Below are 17,467 nucleotides of genomic sequence, written 5' to 3' on the forward strand. Positions count from 1 at the left end.
CCAAACCCGTTTACAGCCCGACATTATCCAAATGTGCGCAAGCACACAGCTCTTTTGCCTTTGGTCAAGAATAAGTCATTTATACATGTTTATACATTTCTCTCGCGCTAATCAAAACGCATCACATGACCGGTCATTTACCGCGCAAGCCCGAGCCTGGCCCGAGCCCGTGTAAAATTATTTTAATTAAGCCCGAACCCGACCGAACCCGTTGGGTTTGGGCAAAGATCTTCAGCATTCTGCAAGTTTACAGCGACGCTGCAATGAGTTGAGTTGTTTGAGTGGCACGTGCACTTCAGGAGTGGAAGAACAACCTGAAGATGATCCGTGCCAAGTCCGTCCCAGGCTGCTGACCCAGGAGCAGAAGGAACATTATCACAAAGTCTGCCAGGAACTCGGTCAGCATGCCGGGAGTGATCCATCCCTCACTTCCAGGGTCATTACCGGTGACAAAACTTGGTTGGACAGGTACGACCCTGAGACGAGGCAAGTGGAAGAGCCCATCATCTCCATGACCAAAAAGGATGGACAGTTAGACCAAGAGCATGCTCATCGTTTTTTTTTTTTTCGGCACTTGCAGTATCGTGCATCAAGAATTCGTCCCGAGGGTCCAGACCGCCGATAGCGAATTTCACTGCCAGATTTTAAGGCGTCTGAGAAAACAACACAAACCAAAGAAACAGAGCTAATCTCAAAGCATCATTGAACATCTATTAAAGGATGACATGAGTTGTAGAATGTCCACAAAACTATGGTCTTTCTCTTCACAGTCTCTTTTTCTACTTTATAAGAAATAAAACACACCAAATATCTTGTCATTAAACCGAGTAATCGAAACTGTCCTGAAGTTGTTGACATCATAACGGCTTCACGTCTGGCACTGGAGACTCCTTCCATAATGGTTAAATAACTGTCTTCACAAATCAATAGATACACGTACACACAAAGTCCTGGTGAATAATCTAATCACTACAGTCAAACACCTTCTGCTCAGTGTGTAAGGCTGGTGTGTGTACTGTAGGTTTGTGTAACACACACTGATCCAGTGAGGAGTGTACTTGTAGCATGAACAATAAAACTCAAAACAAACTTCTTTTAATCGATTTTATTTCTTTGTGTTCTTTCTCACACACCATCTTGAAATGTATGACTGGATGGATGATCGGATCAAAAATGAAATCAAACACATACACGCATTTAGAAATAAAAACAATAAATCAGGCTTGGTACAAAAGAAATGTAATTAAACACTGAAGACATTTCGTTTGATCTTCGAGGTACTAAACCTGGACGTGACATAAATAAGAAAACTGATCTCTTTCACAGCTGTCCCGCTGAACCCTTGAGAGAGCTGTTGCACGAGGCTTCATGCACTTCAAAGCTAGATCTTAACATGAAAAACTAATGACATGGAGTTAGGATGAATTTATTTCTTGCTTTTTTTTTTTGCTTTACATTCGGGACGAGACGAAGCTCACGTGAGGAAACGTGTCGACTGAAATCTGAAATCTGCAGCTCAGTGGTTCGGAACAGAATCAGAGGCTTCCTGTCAAGTTCGCGTTCTGTCTGGTAGGTCAGACATGCTTTCGCTTCCCCTCTCAGAATTTGCATCTGAGTGTTTAATAAGGCTACGGAGAAGAGCAAAAGTTTGCGCACCCTAACGTATACAAAAAAAAAAGTCAAATGTATAGCTGCATGGTAAATCTGGTCTTAAATATCTTTTCATCCTCTCGGTTGTAATAGTCAGCTTTTTGTGTTTAATTATGTTTTAGTTTTTTTGGCTTGTACCAGAGTACAATGGAAATTATTCTCATGAGGATACAAGCTCTGATATACGGAGACTTTGGGGATAAAAAAACATTTGCACCCAGCTATCGTTTTTTTGTTCAAATCCAATTCTGATTGCTTGTGTCTTATTGATGTCACCAACATCATCAGGTGCATATTTTTAACAATGAAAATGTTCTTTCTGTTCAACGCACGCGTGTTTAGACGCGCGTTTAGTTACTGAACTAATTTAATTAGTGTTTCTTTATTCAAGACTTTTCAGTCAAAAGGTGCTTGTTTATGTGCAAGAAAAAAAAGAAGAAAAAAAAAAAAGGTCAGTGTTTTCTTAAGGCTGTTTCCACTTGAACAGCTCTGCCCATATATGGAGATGGCACAATCTCCTCGCCCATAAGTGGAGGTAGCACCCTGTCTCCTCTACAGACCACAACATCACCTTCCTGCCATAGTGGAACCTGAAACAGGAAGTTAACAAACCAGCCACGTTATCTGACGCTGGTTCGTTTCATTCGACACTCGAGCTCGTTGTGTCTGAGCAGGGATAAAAACTTTGGGTCTTACAGCCACTTTAACGCAACACTGATAAAAAGTCTGGCTCCGTGAATCCTGACTCCTGTTCCCAATCCACTGAGTGACTCTTCATGCAGCAAATCCTTACAGCGTTTATTTCACTTGCTCACATCATGTTACGGTCATGTGTACAAGAACATGGCACGCTCGGGTTGACCTCATTTCACATATTTCTTTAAAAAAAGAAAAGTAAAAAAACAGAATTGACTGCTTGAACGACGAGTTACTCATTAAAACCATCACTTAAAACTTTGCGTAAACAATTATGTAAAAAAAAAAAAAAAAAAAAAAAAAGTACGGTCTGGACTCGACATGTTCACGTTCAGGATGAGCGTTCTTACTTACAACATCTCATCTGTATACAGAGCAGGCACACATTAAAAAAAAAAAAAAAAACATAAATGATTAAAAATACAAGCAAACTCTACAGAGATTTCTACACAGCAGCCGAATTACAGGCATGAAGTTGAAGGATTTAAAGACGATGCATATATTAATCAGGAGTATACAAGTATATACAGATAATACACACGGCCTGAACGTTTTAAAAGGCCGAGACGGATTCTGTGTAAAAATCGGCAGGTTCGCACGTCGGGCTGGTAAGACGGAAAGAGTTCTGTCGTTCACCTGGAAAATAGAAAGAAAAATAAATTAATTAATGTTCATGGATATAAAGAAGAAAGGCTTTGTGTTTCTATTAACATTAGTATAAAAAAAAATCTAAACCGAGGTTTTTTTTTTTTAAATAAATTAAATCTCATCTATATTTACAGCATCTGTACAAGTCGATTATTTTCCTTGTGAAGAATTTAAATCCTCTTCTGCCATAAGAGCAAACAAGTCACATTTGTTTAAAAAATGTGTTTTACAGTTATTCTTTAGAATTTGTGCGAGATCCTGCGAATGAGCTGTTGCAACAAACGAGTGCAGCGCTATAAACCTGTGCTACTCTCACATCACGACCCTGGGATCGGTTCAGAGAACAGAACACGACCCAAAGTCTGGTTAATCTGTCTGGTTTATCAGTGAGAACACGATCGTTCTGCGCTCCTGGGAACCGTATTTCTTCTTGACCGAATTTGATATTGAAGCCAAGCGTACGTGAACACGGAAGTGGATGCGACTTAATCAGTGAATCTGAAATTGATCCACGGCAATCTCATCCTCCGATCCACACAGACGTAGGCTGATAAAGTAGGAAGGCATGCGAGAGCGTCACTCTAGACGTTTTTTTCGAAATATTAAGTATAGTGCGAAGATTAACTTCCTGTTTCCCGTCTTCGCTTCGTTTTTAATGGCCAATTTTTTGTTTGGTGTGTAAAAACGTCCTAATCAACACTAGATCAATAGTGTTGATCACTATCCAGAACCCGACAGCGCTGCGGAATAAAACGTCTTTTTATTTATTAGTCTTAACTGTTTTTGATGAATTGGATTTTGAAGCTAAAAGCATTAATATTGGAACACCAACGACAGATACTGTAAGTACAGATATATGGAAAAATTATCAGCGTATTCCTTTAAGGCTGGTTTTTTTTTTTTTTTTTTTTTTTTAAACCTCTCACATGGTTCTGCTGTACTCGATGCCGCTCTTGGACGAGATGCTGGACCACGGCAGGAAGCTCCGCAGGAGACTCTGTGCTTGCCTGTAGATCCTCTGTGGAATGGAACACGGGCTTAAGCTGGCCAGTGCTGACCCAATATGATGAATATAATCAGTGAGGAATGCGTTAAGGAGAACAGAACAAGTGGAAAATCTGTTTAAGCACTTTATGTACCATTCTCTCAAAGAACATTCCTACTTAGGAACAGCTGAGATTAAAATAACATCATTATTAACCAGTAAATATGTCACAACGCTCTATTAATTATATTAGCTACGTAGGAAAGGATATAAGATGGTCCAAGGCGGATGTCCGCCGTTGATGTAGAGGACGTAGGTGAAGCCGTCCTTCAGCACCCCTCGGATGGAGTAGTAATAGGGCAAATAGTGATGCTGCTTAAAGTCTCTGTTCTCGTAGAAGTGAATGGCCGTGAGGTTGGTGGTGAGAACGTGCAGGTAGATGGCCTTGCAGTGGTCCTGTGCCGTCGTGGAGATGTGCTCCTTCAGACTGTCCAGCAACAGGGAGCCTGCAGGGCGTGTCAGCGTCACGTGAGTTCAGGTTCAAAAGGTCAAGGAGATAAGAGTACTGAATCTCAAACTCAAAAATCTTCACAACGCAGGTGGAGTAAAAAGTGTCTAGCAAACACTTCGCAGAACGAAGACAAAGGAACAGAAACGCTTGGGTTGACACCACTGAGGGTTTTTTTTCCTAGTCTTGTTAAACTAGCATTAACAATGCTTGATTAAAATTAATTTAATTAATTAATTTAAATTAATGATTTTAAAATAAGGAAATGGCGAAATTTCTACACAAACAAAAAACATTTTTGAACTTTAGACCTGCTGATTTAAAACTTGATTCCAGACTCATTATCATAATTACACACAATTAAAAAAAAAACTGTGATGCATTAAATGATCTAATCTTGATTTGATCGTACGATAGCACACCCTTGTGAGGTATGCGTCTCTTTCAGCTCTTACCTACTCCATGTTTTCGAAACTCCTTCACCACCCCTAAGCTCAGAATGTAGGCGACCTGAGTGTCGACGGGAAAGCTGGAGGCCAGAATGTCTCCATCCTGACAGGAAACAGTGGCAGTACAGGAAGATCAGGAGAATTCACAACATCACATGACAACAGGGAGAAACACCGACGCTGTGTTTTTATACGAATCTTTCTAACATCACATCCAAGCTTTAATTGAACCTCTGCGATAGATGATCCACCTCGCCGTGAAGTCAATTAGGACACGCGGAGCGTGAAGCCTCAGGCGCTCTTAAAACTCTCTCCACATCCCGGTGATCAATTGAAATTGCATTGAAATGCAGTTATTAAGTTCTGAAAACTTAACACCCTACATTCTTCTAAAGGTGGAGACTGTAACGTTCCAAAAGGAAACAGATCAGTTGTGATTCACCAACATGATTCACTGAATGAGAGAGGATCGAACCTCAGTCCTGATGATCTCCTCTGAAAGATTCTGATTTAAATGAACTGATTCAGCTAACAAGAAATGCGGACAAACTCTCTCTCTCTGTCAGTCTCATCTGTCAAACTAATAATCAATTTCTCATCCACACTTATACAATTTATAAAAAAAAATATCTGCTAAACAAAAAAAGGAAGCAAATCTCAAGACTGACTGAAATGATTCACTGACTCAAACACGATTCCGACTGAAAGGAATCACTGTCTTGATAAACACAAGAACTAATTTCTTTCTCGAGTTAAACACTGAGATATTCACGTCTCTCTTGCTCAGTAGGTCTTGTGCCTGAGTGATTTCTCCTGAGAGGAAAGTGATTCCTAATGAAAATGATGAATGCTCAGTCACTAAATGAAAGAGGAGCAAACATCAGCTGTGATTCACCGGAATTATTTACTGATTCCAATTACTGAGTCACTGATTCACAGGAGAGATTTTAGATCTTGTTCAAATTAATAATTAATTCACTAAACGAAAGAGAATCCAATCTCGGTTTGGCCGAGAAGAGTTGATTCTCTTGATCAAATGATTCCTAATAATCAGCTGATTCACTGAACAAAAAAGGCGGCAAAACTCTCTCTCTCTCTCTCTCTCTCTCTCTCGTGTCAAACAATTCACTAATTTAATTTTTAAAGAATCTGCCAAACAAGAATTAGGCAAATCTCAGGACTGGGTGAAATAATTCACTGATTCAAACACTGAGCTGCTGAATAACAAAAGAGTGAATTTCAGTCTAAAGACCTGCTGAAGGAGAGAGAGAGAAAGAGAGAGAGAGAGGGAGAGAGAGAGAGAGAGAGAGACGAACGCCTGTGTTTAAGGCTTGACCGAAGATTGAACATCAGTCCCGACAAAATGCTGATGTACTGAATAAGAAACGATGAAAAGAAGCCACCATTTGACAAACCCATCACTGATGCACAGAACAAAATAAATAATTAATTCACTGAACGAATTCAAAGAGAATCCAAATGCTGGTCTCGTCTGAAGGATTCTGTTGATTCTCCTGATCAATTGATGCTAAACAAGAAAGAAGCAAGTCTCTAAGGACTGAGTGAAACGACTCGCTGATTAAAACACTGACCTGCTGAATAACAAAAGAAGGAATTTCAGTCTTAAACAAGAAAGATGTGAAGCTCTCAGTGTTGCCCAAATGATTCTCAGAGAAGAAATTTATTCTCAGCCCTATTGAAAAGCGTTCACCTTTTTAAATGTGCCATAATTAAAACGGAACAGCAGAGAACACATGGGACAGGACGGCGCCAGATACGAAAGCGGTCTGACCTCTTTGTGCACTTTCGTTCGGCCCTTTATTTCGGCCACGATCATCCCCACGATGCCGCCCTTGAAGGTAGCGGCGAGGGAGAAGAACTTCTTGTTCGACGTGATGTCATGATACCACGAGTCGGGATACCTGAAGGAAGATGAAATGCAGTTTATATAAAAACGTCAATAGAAATATAAAAACAGTGAATGAGACGCTCGAGTGTGTACTTACTCGATGGGGAACCAATCACCGCACAGCACTTTAACACTGTCTATGTCATCTTGGCACAGGAGGCGGAGTTTGATTTCGCTGAGCGCAGTGGGCGGGACCACGTCAGTCATTCACACCTAAAGAGGAAAAAATAATAATAATAATCAAACCATCAGGCTTCAGTTTCACACACATGCAAAGAGACTTCTTAGTATTTCATTATTAAGGTAAAATTGGACTTTGGATTCTTTCACTACTCCCTCTCTCTCTCTCTCTCTCTCACACACACACTCCTGGAGTGAGCTGTTTATGGATCTTTAATCATAACTCAACATAAAATCTTAATCAGTGGCATCACACACACACACACACACAGTTACAACCTTCCAATCATAAACACACACGCTGTACTGATCAGAACCCGAGATAAACAGAAAAGAAAAGCAAAAGAAAAGAAAAACAAGCCTGCTAATTGGCAATAATGTCAATCAAACGCACAGCTAGCTCTCAGTTTATTTATTACAACAAATTAAACACTAAAGTCGATATAATAAACCCGAATAATACACAATAAATATGTATAAAATCGTGGCAAGTTGTCTATTTAGCAAAAACAAACAGGCTAGCTAGCGATGCTAACAGGCTAACAGTCCAGCCAGACAAAAAGAATAAAGTGGAGCTGCTGTTGTTGTTGTTGTTGTTGTTGATTTAAAACCGGCCTTATTTGGCGGTGGAGTAAAGCGGAAGTCTGGGCGAATCCTCGGCTCGGTGTCCGCGGAGAGCGCTCACAGCGGCGGGGTCATGCTGGCGGTGGAGAGCTGATCTGCACCCGGACCGGAGGAGAGACATTCGGTTACCGACTGCGGTTTGGCTCGGTTAGCCGCTAAGCAGATTAGCCTCCGATGCTAGCAACAGCTCCTGCCTATTCCGGGGGGCGGGGCTTCACGGGCACTTTTAAGGGATGTGTCTCAAACGGCGACTGGTTCCCTTTATAGGCGCACTACATAACAGTAAAATAAAACTGCTTAACGCGTGCTACTTAGTGCACTGTATATAATATTTAAGAGGACTTTAAGAGCGAAATAATGAAATTTAATATACTGATAAGTACATTTAGGCATTTGGCAATGCATATGCATTTAATTAGTATATATTTATTTAAAAAAAAGAATTTTTTTTTAGTTGAGCCAAAAATGATTTTTTTTTACCAGTAAGCATTATTGTTAATGTATTCCTTCTGACAATTTATTTTTTAACTTCCTTTTTCACAGTAGACTGTTACGATTATTGTAATATGCATGTGGCTCATTTTCACATTTTAACCGATTAAAAAATATCCCTAATACGATTCATGTTATTAAAGTTGAGTTCAGTTATATTAAACCTTCTCTTTACATTTTCAAAAATGGACGCTCCGCTTGTAATTGGAAAAAATAGAAGCGTGCATTGATTAGTTTTATAGGGTGTACCTGGTGCCGAAACATCTCAACATAAAGTGTTCGGATATCTGCCAACAAAATGTAGAATTACTCTAAGGTGAAAGTTTCTTAAAGAAAATCATTACTAGTGATGTCGACCAAAAAAAAAAAAAGTTTGAAAGTCGACCATCAGCTGGTAAATTTCATCAACGCTTACAGTTTTCTGGGATTCCCAAGGGCCAGAAGTATTGGAACATTACCTGGAAAAAGGTTCAACAATCAACAGTGCTCGTTACAGTGCGGCACTTATTGAAGAGCTGAAGACTAAACTTTTTACAACAGATTAAATACAGAGGACCGCTATCCGAGGGCGTCGTGATCCCGTGTGACGATGCACGTCCACATACTTCTGCTCCACACCGTCGACACTCCGAGGTGTTAAAGCGTCCTCACTACAGTCCTGATCTCACTCCATCAGACTTTCGCCAGTTCGGCCCCCTGAAAGCAGAACTACGAGGATGAAGATTCGCTTCTGATGAAGACAAGAAGACAGCGGGGCATTCGTGGCTCGCAGCTCAGACTCAAACATTTTTTAATGAGGAAATATGAAAGTTTGTTGGCAGATGGATAAAGTGTTTTGAAAAGCAAGGAGATTATGAGGTAACATATCGGCCTTTCCTGAAAGTTAATTGAAATAAATTTTACAGTCAGAGTGCGAATAATTTTTGGCTCACCCTCATAAAATATAAATCCTAGTGTATGTATACTTAGTGTTAAAGTATACTCAGGGCTTTTGTCATCACTATTTAAAATACAGTTAATATTTCTAACGTCAATAAAAATGCATTGATAAAAAAATCCCAATGGCTTACTTTTAAAAACAAAGTTAATTAGCTTACGTTTAATATTGTGTATATTAATAATTTTTTTAAATTATTATTATTTTTATGAGATATGGCAAGATTGTTTTGAAATTGCTTGATCTTACTTAAAAAAAAGTGTAACAATGATATGTGTTGAACACTCACACACACTCTGATGTACCAATGATATTAGCATTTAATTTATAAACAACAGCAAGAAGAGGATCGTAGGAAACACCGAGCGAGACGATCCAACCCTAACACTGTAAAACTAAAGAGCAAACAAAACAACTGGCGCAGGAGAGACGGAGGTGAGACGGAGATGAGACTCGGTTCCGTGTTCACGCCTTCTTTTGCTTTAGCATGTTCAGGTACAGGCCCAGGGACTTCTGGATCGAGTCCTTACTGATGAAGCTTACAAAACTTTTAACGTCTGCGTCTCGGTTGGCCAACAGACGGTCCAGCGTTGGCTTTCTCATCATGGACTTGCTGATCTCGCGGGCGTGGTCTGTGGATCAAATACACCAGAGCTTCAGTATGCACTATTACACAGTACATATAAAAAATAGAAATACCACAAAAAAAAATTCTTTAAAAAAAATGAACCTTTAAAATATTCTACGTTCATTACATGAAGTGAAATATATATTTAAAGCCTTTTTTTTATTAACTTTGATGATTAAACCTTACAACTCAAATCCAGTATTCAAAATAATAAAATCTTTTATAAATCAATCAAAATGAGAATTGTATTTTGTTTTTCTGAAAAGTATGTTCTTTTATGCACTCAGCACTTAGTTGTGGCTCCTTAATCATAAATTACTTTATCAATACGGCATGGCGGCGATCAGATCATTCAATATTGTTAGATGTCCTGTACATTTGTTTTGCATTTTAACAGAATTATACAGGCTCATGATTCACAAAATAAAATGTACCTGTTTTTGTTCAAAATCTGGAAATTCAAGATACTGAACTGAACTTAATACAGTAGAACCTTGGATTACGAGCATAATTCGTTCCGGAAGTGGGCTCGTATTCCAAAACACTCACAAACCAAATTAAATTTTCTAAATACAAAATATAAAGTAAAAATAAAACAAATTAACCTGCACTTTACCTTTGAAAGAAGTAAAAATAAATCCAGACAGATAAGTGTTTGTTTATGCGCGCAGGCACTGTATGTGTGTGTGTGTGTGTGTTTGGGTCTGTTTGGGTATGTGTTCGCGCACATAATTTGACACCGTTGCCAGTTCACAAACACATACACTAAAGGCGAGAGAGAGTGTGTGTCAAATTACGAGTGCGCACACACAACCACAGGCTGAGTAAGAAAATGGATCTTTAACCTCTCTAATGAGACTTTCTTTTGCTTTACACGTGCGCACACGTGTTTACAAACACAATAAAATATGTTTTACACACACACACACGGTCAGTGTTATAGTAAACAGTACACGCGTGCACGGATGTTTATTATACCAGTGAGAGACGCGCACTAAGACCCAGAAGGGGAGACGATTACCCACAATTCCGCTCAGTTGTGATCACGTGACGCTCGGCGTCAAAACAAGAAGCGCATGCGTGATACATGATACTTGATACTCGTAAACCAAGACTTGCTCATTTTTCAAGTCAAAATGTAGTAAAAATCTTTGCTCGTCTTGCCAAACACTCGCAAACCGCGTTACTCACAATCTGAGGTTTCACTGTAATGTATTAACTTAATTAATTTCTGTGAATACTTTGTTTTGGTTCTGGTTTGATTAAGTGTACTTAAGTTAACATTACTGATAAAATAAACCATAAATGAAATATGCCGCATGAGGCCCTCATGATGTTCTCAAAATGCTCAGTTCCCCTCATTTAAATAATAAAAAAGCCACAACTTACTTAGTGTTTACATAATAAACAATATGCATTTTCATAAACAGTGAATGCACTAATTTAACGCAGCATACAACAGATTCAAAGAAAGTTTAAGGAAATTAAGGACAGTTCCTAAAGCTTTTTACTGGCTCTTTGGTGCCACGCACATTGTAATGTTTTCCCTGGTCTTTCACACACACACTTTAATTAAGGAGAGGTTGTTAATTAGTTAATTATTAATCCAGGTGTGTTGAGAGCTAAGAAAACACTAAAATGTGCAGCGCAGGTGGTCCTCCTGTATCCGAGACGGGTTTAAACCTCCCATGAATTAACAGATGGATGGATGGATTGACTGACTGACTTATTGATTGATCGATCGATTGATCAATCTCAGTCTTCAGAAATTATAATGTTGCCTATTCCAATTTCCTATTTCCCTACACACCTCCATTACGCATAAACAAACAGGAGGAAGGTTGTTCACCAGCAAAAATAAAATAAATATAAAAAACAATTTAAACTATCACTATGATCATAACAAACAGGTAAAAAAAAGCCCAGGGATTATGCTATTGTAGGCATGCCAATGGTTTTAAAGGTGCAGGGGGAAAAGCCTAATAAAATGAAATAAAATAAAAAAATACACTTGAAGCAATATTGCATTAAATACCCCCCTCCCATCTGCCCAACACACACATATATGTCACGTATACATTGTGTGTATTTTATATTCTAATCTGTGCATATTTAAATGATTAAATGCCAATAATTTTGGAGTTCACTAAAAGATTCTTTCAAATCGATCAGTTTTATCAGACCAACATCAGCTCTCTCTACTAAACAGCTCTGACCTGGGACGGCGAGCCAGCTGCTGATGGTTTGGGTGGCGGTGTGGAGGACGTCCCCCTCGGGAGCGAGCTGGTCCACCAGGCCGATCTTCAGGGCGTCAGAAGGACTGTACATCATTCCGAACTGGAGGGAAAGCTCTGATGTTCTGTGACCCACTGTGTTCACAATAGAGTCCTTAAACCTGACACACACACACACACAATAGATTTCACCTCTGCATGACTGAACGCCACAAGAGCACACAGAACTGAATCTTAAAGCATAAAGCATACTGCTTATTAATATTTATATTTAATAAATGCTTGATAATAAATAAGACAGCACGGAAACTAACAATAGAAATAGAGCTGCAACTCAGATTGGCCAGTTTCACGCAGAATTTCATGTTCGTTCATTGTTCTAAGCTGCTCATGATGAAATAGCAGATGTGCTAACGCATGTGGTCAGAACAGCGGGTAGACCATGTCTTTTGTACACTGACTTATGAAGGGTCGACGCTCCCTGTGACTGTGTGTGCAGCCTCGTGCTGCCATCTGCTGGTGTGTTACAAAACTAGTCTTGAAACTTTTCGACATCGTCTCGTACTAGGTGAGCGGTCATAATGTTACCGCTGATTGGTGTATGAGGACGTGAATCCGTGTTTTAGGGGAGGTGGTGGTGTCTTCAAAATGAATGATATTAAAACAAGCTAAAATGCAAAAACAATCCAGACCAGGAGTCGGGTTATTTTTTTCAGCTACCTATCAGGTGTTTGTCAGTGATTTAAACTATTACTTTTCATAATTTCTATACAATCTTCCACAATATTTGTCCCAGTAAGAAGTAAAAAACCTGAACTCTTGCATCTTTACATAAAAAAAAATCCTTATTTCACTAAAACAGCGTATCTGCTGACGCACCAGAAAGGAGCCACGATGCCGAGCCGCGTCTCGTTCAGGCCGATGTTGTAGCGGGGATTGTCCGCCATGATCCTGTAGTCACATGACAGAGCCATCAAACACCCGCCCGCGGGACTGGAACCCTAAATAATAATAATAATAATAATAATAGAAAACACAACGGCACACACACACACACACACACACACACACACACCCTGAGATCAGTGAGCACGGTCAGAGTGAATGTTAATGGAGACTCACGTTGATGGCGGCGATAGTGATCTTCCTGTAGCCGTACAGTTTGAGCCACATGTCCTGTACGGCCTTCCAGTACTCAGCGTAGTGCTCCGGATTCCTACCGTACATGTCCAGGATGTCCAGACCTGCAGAGAAAATCTTCGGCAGAGCCTAAAGAGAGAGAGAAAGAGAAAGACAGAGAGGGAGAGAGGGAGCGAGAGAGAGAGAGAGAGAGAGAGAGAGATGGGTTACTGGCAGAACTTCCAAGGTACGTTAGAGTTCCCCATTTTTCGTTGTGTTTTAAATAAAACAGAAAAAAAAGTGATTGTGATCTTACTCAATATTCATGACAAAAAGTAAATGGATTATCATACTACATATTTATAAGCTGTAGATTACTGTGAAGGTAATACATCAGTAGTGAGAAAACACCTCATAGGCTTGCAGATTAAATAAACAACACTAGAGCTTTTAAAATGGACAATAAATGGGATATATATTAAGAAATATATTGTTTATCATGGGTGAACTATAAAATCTTATAATTGTTATAAATAATTGTTCATAATTAAGTACACTTAAACCTTGGATTGTGAACCTAATTCGTTCCAGAAATATGCTCCTACATTTAAACACTTGTATATCGAAGTGGGACGACTAAACACACACACACGCACCAGTTTGCCGACAAAGACGCTCACTCACACAAGCATGTGCGCGCACACCTAAAAAAACAAATAAAAAAATGCTTTGTGGAGGTGGAGACGATTAACCACAATTTTGCTCAGATTTTAAGACCTTGCTCGTTTTTTTTTTTTATTGCTCGTCTTGCTTAGCAGTCCAAGGTTCCACTGTAATGAAAATATTCTTTTACTTTTTTATAAAATTTATTATTCTAATAATGATTATAGCAATTATAATTAAAATAATTCTCCCTATTTTTGGCCTAACGCCATGTCCTCATGACTGCTGAGGTCCCGTGTGGAGAAACGCACCGAGGTGAGGATCACTCCTCTGCAGCTCTTGTCCAGCTCGAGTTTCTCTAAAGTGATGGAGAATTCGGTCAGAAAGTCCAGATTCATGCTGTTCACTGGTGGGTTCTGGAACTTCAACACAGCGATCCCTGAACAAAAACATTCAAAGAGGAGAAATAACGGCATGTTTATCAGGACATAGTTATCACCCTGGATATGTGTATATGGGTAACAGGTTTATTATCAACTATCAAAAACATTTTTCCAGAAAAACTGTGCGTGTGTGTGTTTGTGTGAGTGTGTAAAATTTGTCACGTAAATCAACCTTGAGTTAATCAGCGTCAGATCATATAACATGCATGAATCGCTGTGGTTTAACATCTGGAGCGTCCTGTGGAAAACTGTTTGTGATTATGAGGTGTACAGTTTATTCAAGTGATTCGGTAAAAGTTTTAGAGTTTCGCTCAAAAACACATCCATATATCCATATAATAATATTATTATTATTAGAATCGACTAAAGAAAAATATTTACATAGAAATAATGCAAGCTGACGTGACCCCATAAATAAGGACTAATTAAAAAAAAACTTCCATCATGACTTTCGGTGAATAAATGGAGCAGGGTCTGTCTGCGCAGAGCAGAAAAGGTATAACCAAACCCTGCTCACTTATCACTATTATACATGTTATTAAAAATTGTATTGAAAGAAAACGTGCGTCAGAATATCTTTGCATTCTGTTTTCCAGGATTTACCCTCATCACGCATTTCATGCTCCCTATGCTCCTGGCGTCACTACATGCAAATAAGGCGGGATCCCCCAGGGGTCTATTTTAAGGCCTTTAATATTTTGCCTTTGCTGTTGGAATTCATTATTAGGGAGTACAGAATGTCTTTTCACTTTTATGCAGATAATATTCAAATGGATCTTTTTTTGAATACAAACAATCTAACACCGCTGCAGGATGTTAAAGCAGGATGTTGGATGGCAGTAAATTTAATGAGACTAAACCTGTACTGCTGGTCTGTGGACTGAGTGGAGACCGTGTTGTCCCGTTTATCAAGACATACGCACTTGAATCATATATAAAACCAACTGCTTGAAACCTCGACGTTTTACTAGACAAAGATTTTTAAACTGAATAAGCAATTTAACTCTGTTGTTAAAGCTGAATTTTTTCAGCTTTGGCTCTTGTTCCCTCTACGTTGGTGTTGGCCAGGACACTCTTGCAAAGTTGCAGTTGGTCCAAAATGCAGCTGCGCATGTTTTAATGAGGACATGTACTCTGAAACACATAGTTCCTGTCTTGGCACCCTTACACTGGCTCCCTGTGCAGTTCAGGGTCAAGTTCAAGGTCTTGTTATTAGCCCTGAATAATCCAGCACCACCATACAGTATATTTATTTCTGACCTTTAAAAGCCATATAATCCAGCACGGACTGTACAGCCTCTACACTTCCTAAATCATGATTAAAGAGTCCCCGTACATCAGGCAGGATCCGACCGTTACTATTTTCAAATCTCAATTCAAGACCTTTTAATACTATTAGTCAATGCAAGGACATACTTTGTTTTGATTTATTTATTGTTTTATTTGCTGTTTTTATGCAGTGAGTGCGGACTTCTAATCGTTGTTAGTTTTATTTGGATTTTATTTCGTTTTATTGTCTGCTGTGGTTTTATAGTGTGTCTGCAGTTATTTTAGAATTGTACAGCGCTTTGGTCAAACTGCGTGGGAAACAAGAGCTTAATTTAAGAGCTACATTTAATTACTGATGTTCAGGTGAGTTGTGAAGCGGTTGAATAAAGATAAGGTACAAAGCATTTGAGTTATGACTCAACTTTTTCTGCCTTTTTTTTTTTTTTTTTTAAACCTTCCACCACTTAAAATTATCACAAATTCTAGGGGGAAATGTAATATTGGATTGGGCTATTTATGAAATTGTTATTCTTACAGAATCACAATAATAATCGGATCACCAGAGAAGTATCGTGATCATACTGTATCGGGTGATTCGTCTCCCTAATGCATGGTACAACACGCAATCTATTTTATTATTATTATTATTATTATTATATAAACCCCGGCCGATCATCCATACCGGTGCTGCCGTCCAGGTCCACATGAATTTTGGATGATGAAGATGAGGATGATGATGCATTTCTATGTCTGGAGCTGAAGAAGGACAAAGTGGAGCCTCTGGCATGTTTACAGCCTCGAGACAGGAGCTGAGACGATCCTGAGAAATTCATGAGAAATGGAATACACTGTAAATAGGACAATGTGTTTTGAACTTTGACCTCTTTATTTATTTCAGTAGGCGTGCCTGAACTCCACTGGGCCCGAACTAATAACCTTCACACCCTATGTAGTGCACTAGATTTCTAATGAAGGGCATTTGGAAGAGAACCACGGTCGCTGCAAAGACTTTTTCGGAAGTAAAATAATTTCATGCAGTGTCAGCAAGCTTAACTCACAAAACTAAACGTTCAGAAGTTAATATTAATCACATGTTGTGCCTGTATTTAACAATAATGTGCGTAATAACAATAAAGTGTGTAAATGATTTGCTTGTTTACTAACATCCTCCTACGAACTAATTATTTTGCTCCTAAATCTAAAAATCCATATAAAACTTATCAAACGCACTTTGTACTTAAAAACACACCAGAAAATACAGACAAGCCAGAAACAACCAGTACCGAAGGAGATGAGCTTTGCTCCCTGTCTCAGCTTGGCCGCCATTTTCTCTCCTGAACAGAGTCACAAACTCAGAGGTTTGAACTGCTGGGGAAGTGGGCGTGGCCACGTGTTAGCTATTAACACTATTGGGTAAAACACCTGTCAATTTTATTAGCAACCAATCACAGAGGGACGAGACTGTGGTTCGTGAAATATCTGGTTCAGTCTCAAATAGCTAAAGATGGTCCATAGTGTGCACTATATGACTCGTAAACGGGCACTTATACAGAGACTACTATACAGTTATTTGGAATGCGGCCTCAATCTAATAGATGATAGCTATTTCTCCTATAATAATAATAATATAGATTAATATATGGGTAGAATTTTGTACTAAATAAAATATACAAATATTTGGAATGTGGTATCTCACATAATTGATGATAGCTGTTTCTCCTATAATAATAATAATAATAATAATATAGATTAATATATGGGTAGAATTTTGTACTGAATAATATATACAAGTATTTGGAATGTGGTATCTCACATAATTGATGATAGCTGTTTATCTCATAAGTGCTATAATAATAATAATAATAATAATAATAATAATAATAATAATATAGATTAATATATGGGTAGATTTTGTACCAAATAATATATACAGATTTTTGGAATGTGGTATCTCACATAATTGATGATAGCTGTTTATCTCATAAGTGCTATAATAATAATAATAATAATAATAATAATAATAATAATAATAA

The 17,467-nt window shown here is 38.7% G+C and overlaps 2 protein-coding genes across 3 annotated transcripts; both read right to left on the reverse strand.

The window, feature by feature from the left end:
* Positions 1-1,090: 1,090 nt before the first annotated feature.
* On the reverse strand, positions 1,091-8,057 carry nat15 (N-acetyltransferase 15 (GCN5-related, putative)). Of its 2 annotated transcripts, XM_053515177.1 has the most exons (7): positions 7,641-8,045; positions 6,943-7,058; positions 6,729-6,858; positions 4,943-5,039; positions 4,251-4,485; positions 3,921-4,073; positions 1,091-2,982 (listed from the first exon to the last, which is right to left on the reverse strand). In XM_053515177.1, the coding sequence occupies exons 2-7, from the start codon at positions 7,050-7,052 to the stop codon at positions 2,979-2,981; spliced, it is 729 nt and encodes a 242-aa protein (XP_053371152.1). In that variant the 5' UTR covers positions 7,053-7,058; positions 7,641-8,045; the 3' UTR covers positions 1,091-2,978. The 2 variants fall into 2 exon arrangements, with proteins under 2 accessions (XP_053371152.1, XP_053371153.1); XM_053515178.1 differs by lacking the exon at positions 1,091-2,982 and having other exon boundaries at positions 3,917-4,073; positions 7,641-8,057.
* Positions 8,058-9,380: 1,323 nt separating this feature from the next.
* eci1 (enoyl-CoA delta isomerase 1) lies at positions 9,381-16,800 on the reverse strand. The gene is made up of 7 exons (XM_053514143.1): positions 16,718-16,800; positions 16,117-16,254; positions 14,034-14,161; positions 13,063-13,209; positions 12,820-12,941; positions 11,923-12,101; positions 9,381-9,710 (listed from the first exon to the last, which is right to left on the reverse strand). Exons 1-7 carry the CDS (start codon positions 16,758-16,760, stop codon positions 9,544-9,546), a joined length of 924 nt encoding a protein of 307 aa, XP_053370118.1. The 5' UTR covers positions 16,761-16,800; the 3' UTR covers positions 9,381-9,543.
* Between the last annotated feature and the right edge of the window lie 667 nt (positions 16,801-17,467).

The sequence above is a fragment of the Clarias gariepinus genome, chromosome 16 (genome assembly GCF_024256425.1).
Source record: "Clarias gariepinus isolate MV-2021 ecotype Netherlands chromosome 16, CGAR_prim_01v2, whole genome shotgun sequence".
NCBI lineage: Eukaryota > Metazoa > Chordata > Actinopteri > Siluriformes > Clariidae > Clarias > Clarias gariepinus.

Bases quoted from the DNA above. Each gene is read 5' to 3' on its own strand.
- eci1 (XM_053514143.1), bottom strand. From the start codon at position 16,760: ATGGCGGCCAAGCTGAGACAGGGAGCAAAGCTCATCTCCTTCG. The intron at 13,210-14,033 runs GTGCGTTTCTCC...CTCTCTCTTTAG, and splicing joins GAGGAGTGATCCTCACCTCG to GCTCTGCCGAAGATTTTCTC. The intron at 9,711-11,922 runs GTCAGAGCTGTT...TTTGATCCACAG, and splicing joins CAGCTGGCTCGCCGTCCCAG to ACCACGCCCGCGAGATCAGC.
- nat15 (XM_053515177.1), bottom strand. From the start codon at position 7,052: ATGACTGACGTGGTCCCGCCCACTGCGCTCAGCGAAATCAAACTCCGC. The intron at 5,040-6,728 runs GTCAGACCGCTT...GTTTCCTGTCAG, and splicing joins GAACGAAAGTGCACAAAGAG to GATGGAGACATTCTGGCCTC. The intron at 4,074-4,250 runs ATATCCTTTCCT...CGCATTCCTCAC, and splicing joins CATCCGCCTTGGACCATCTT to TGATTATATTCATCATATTG.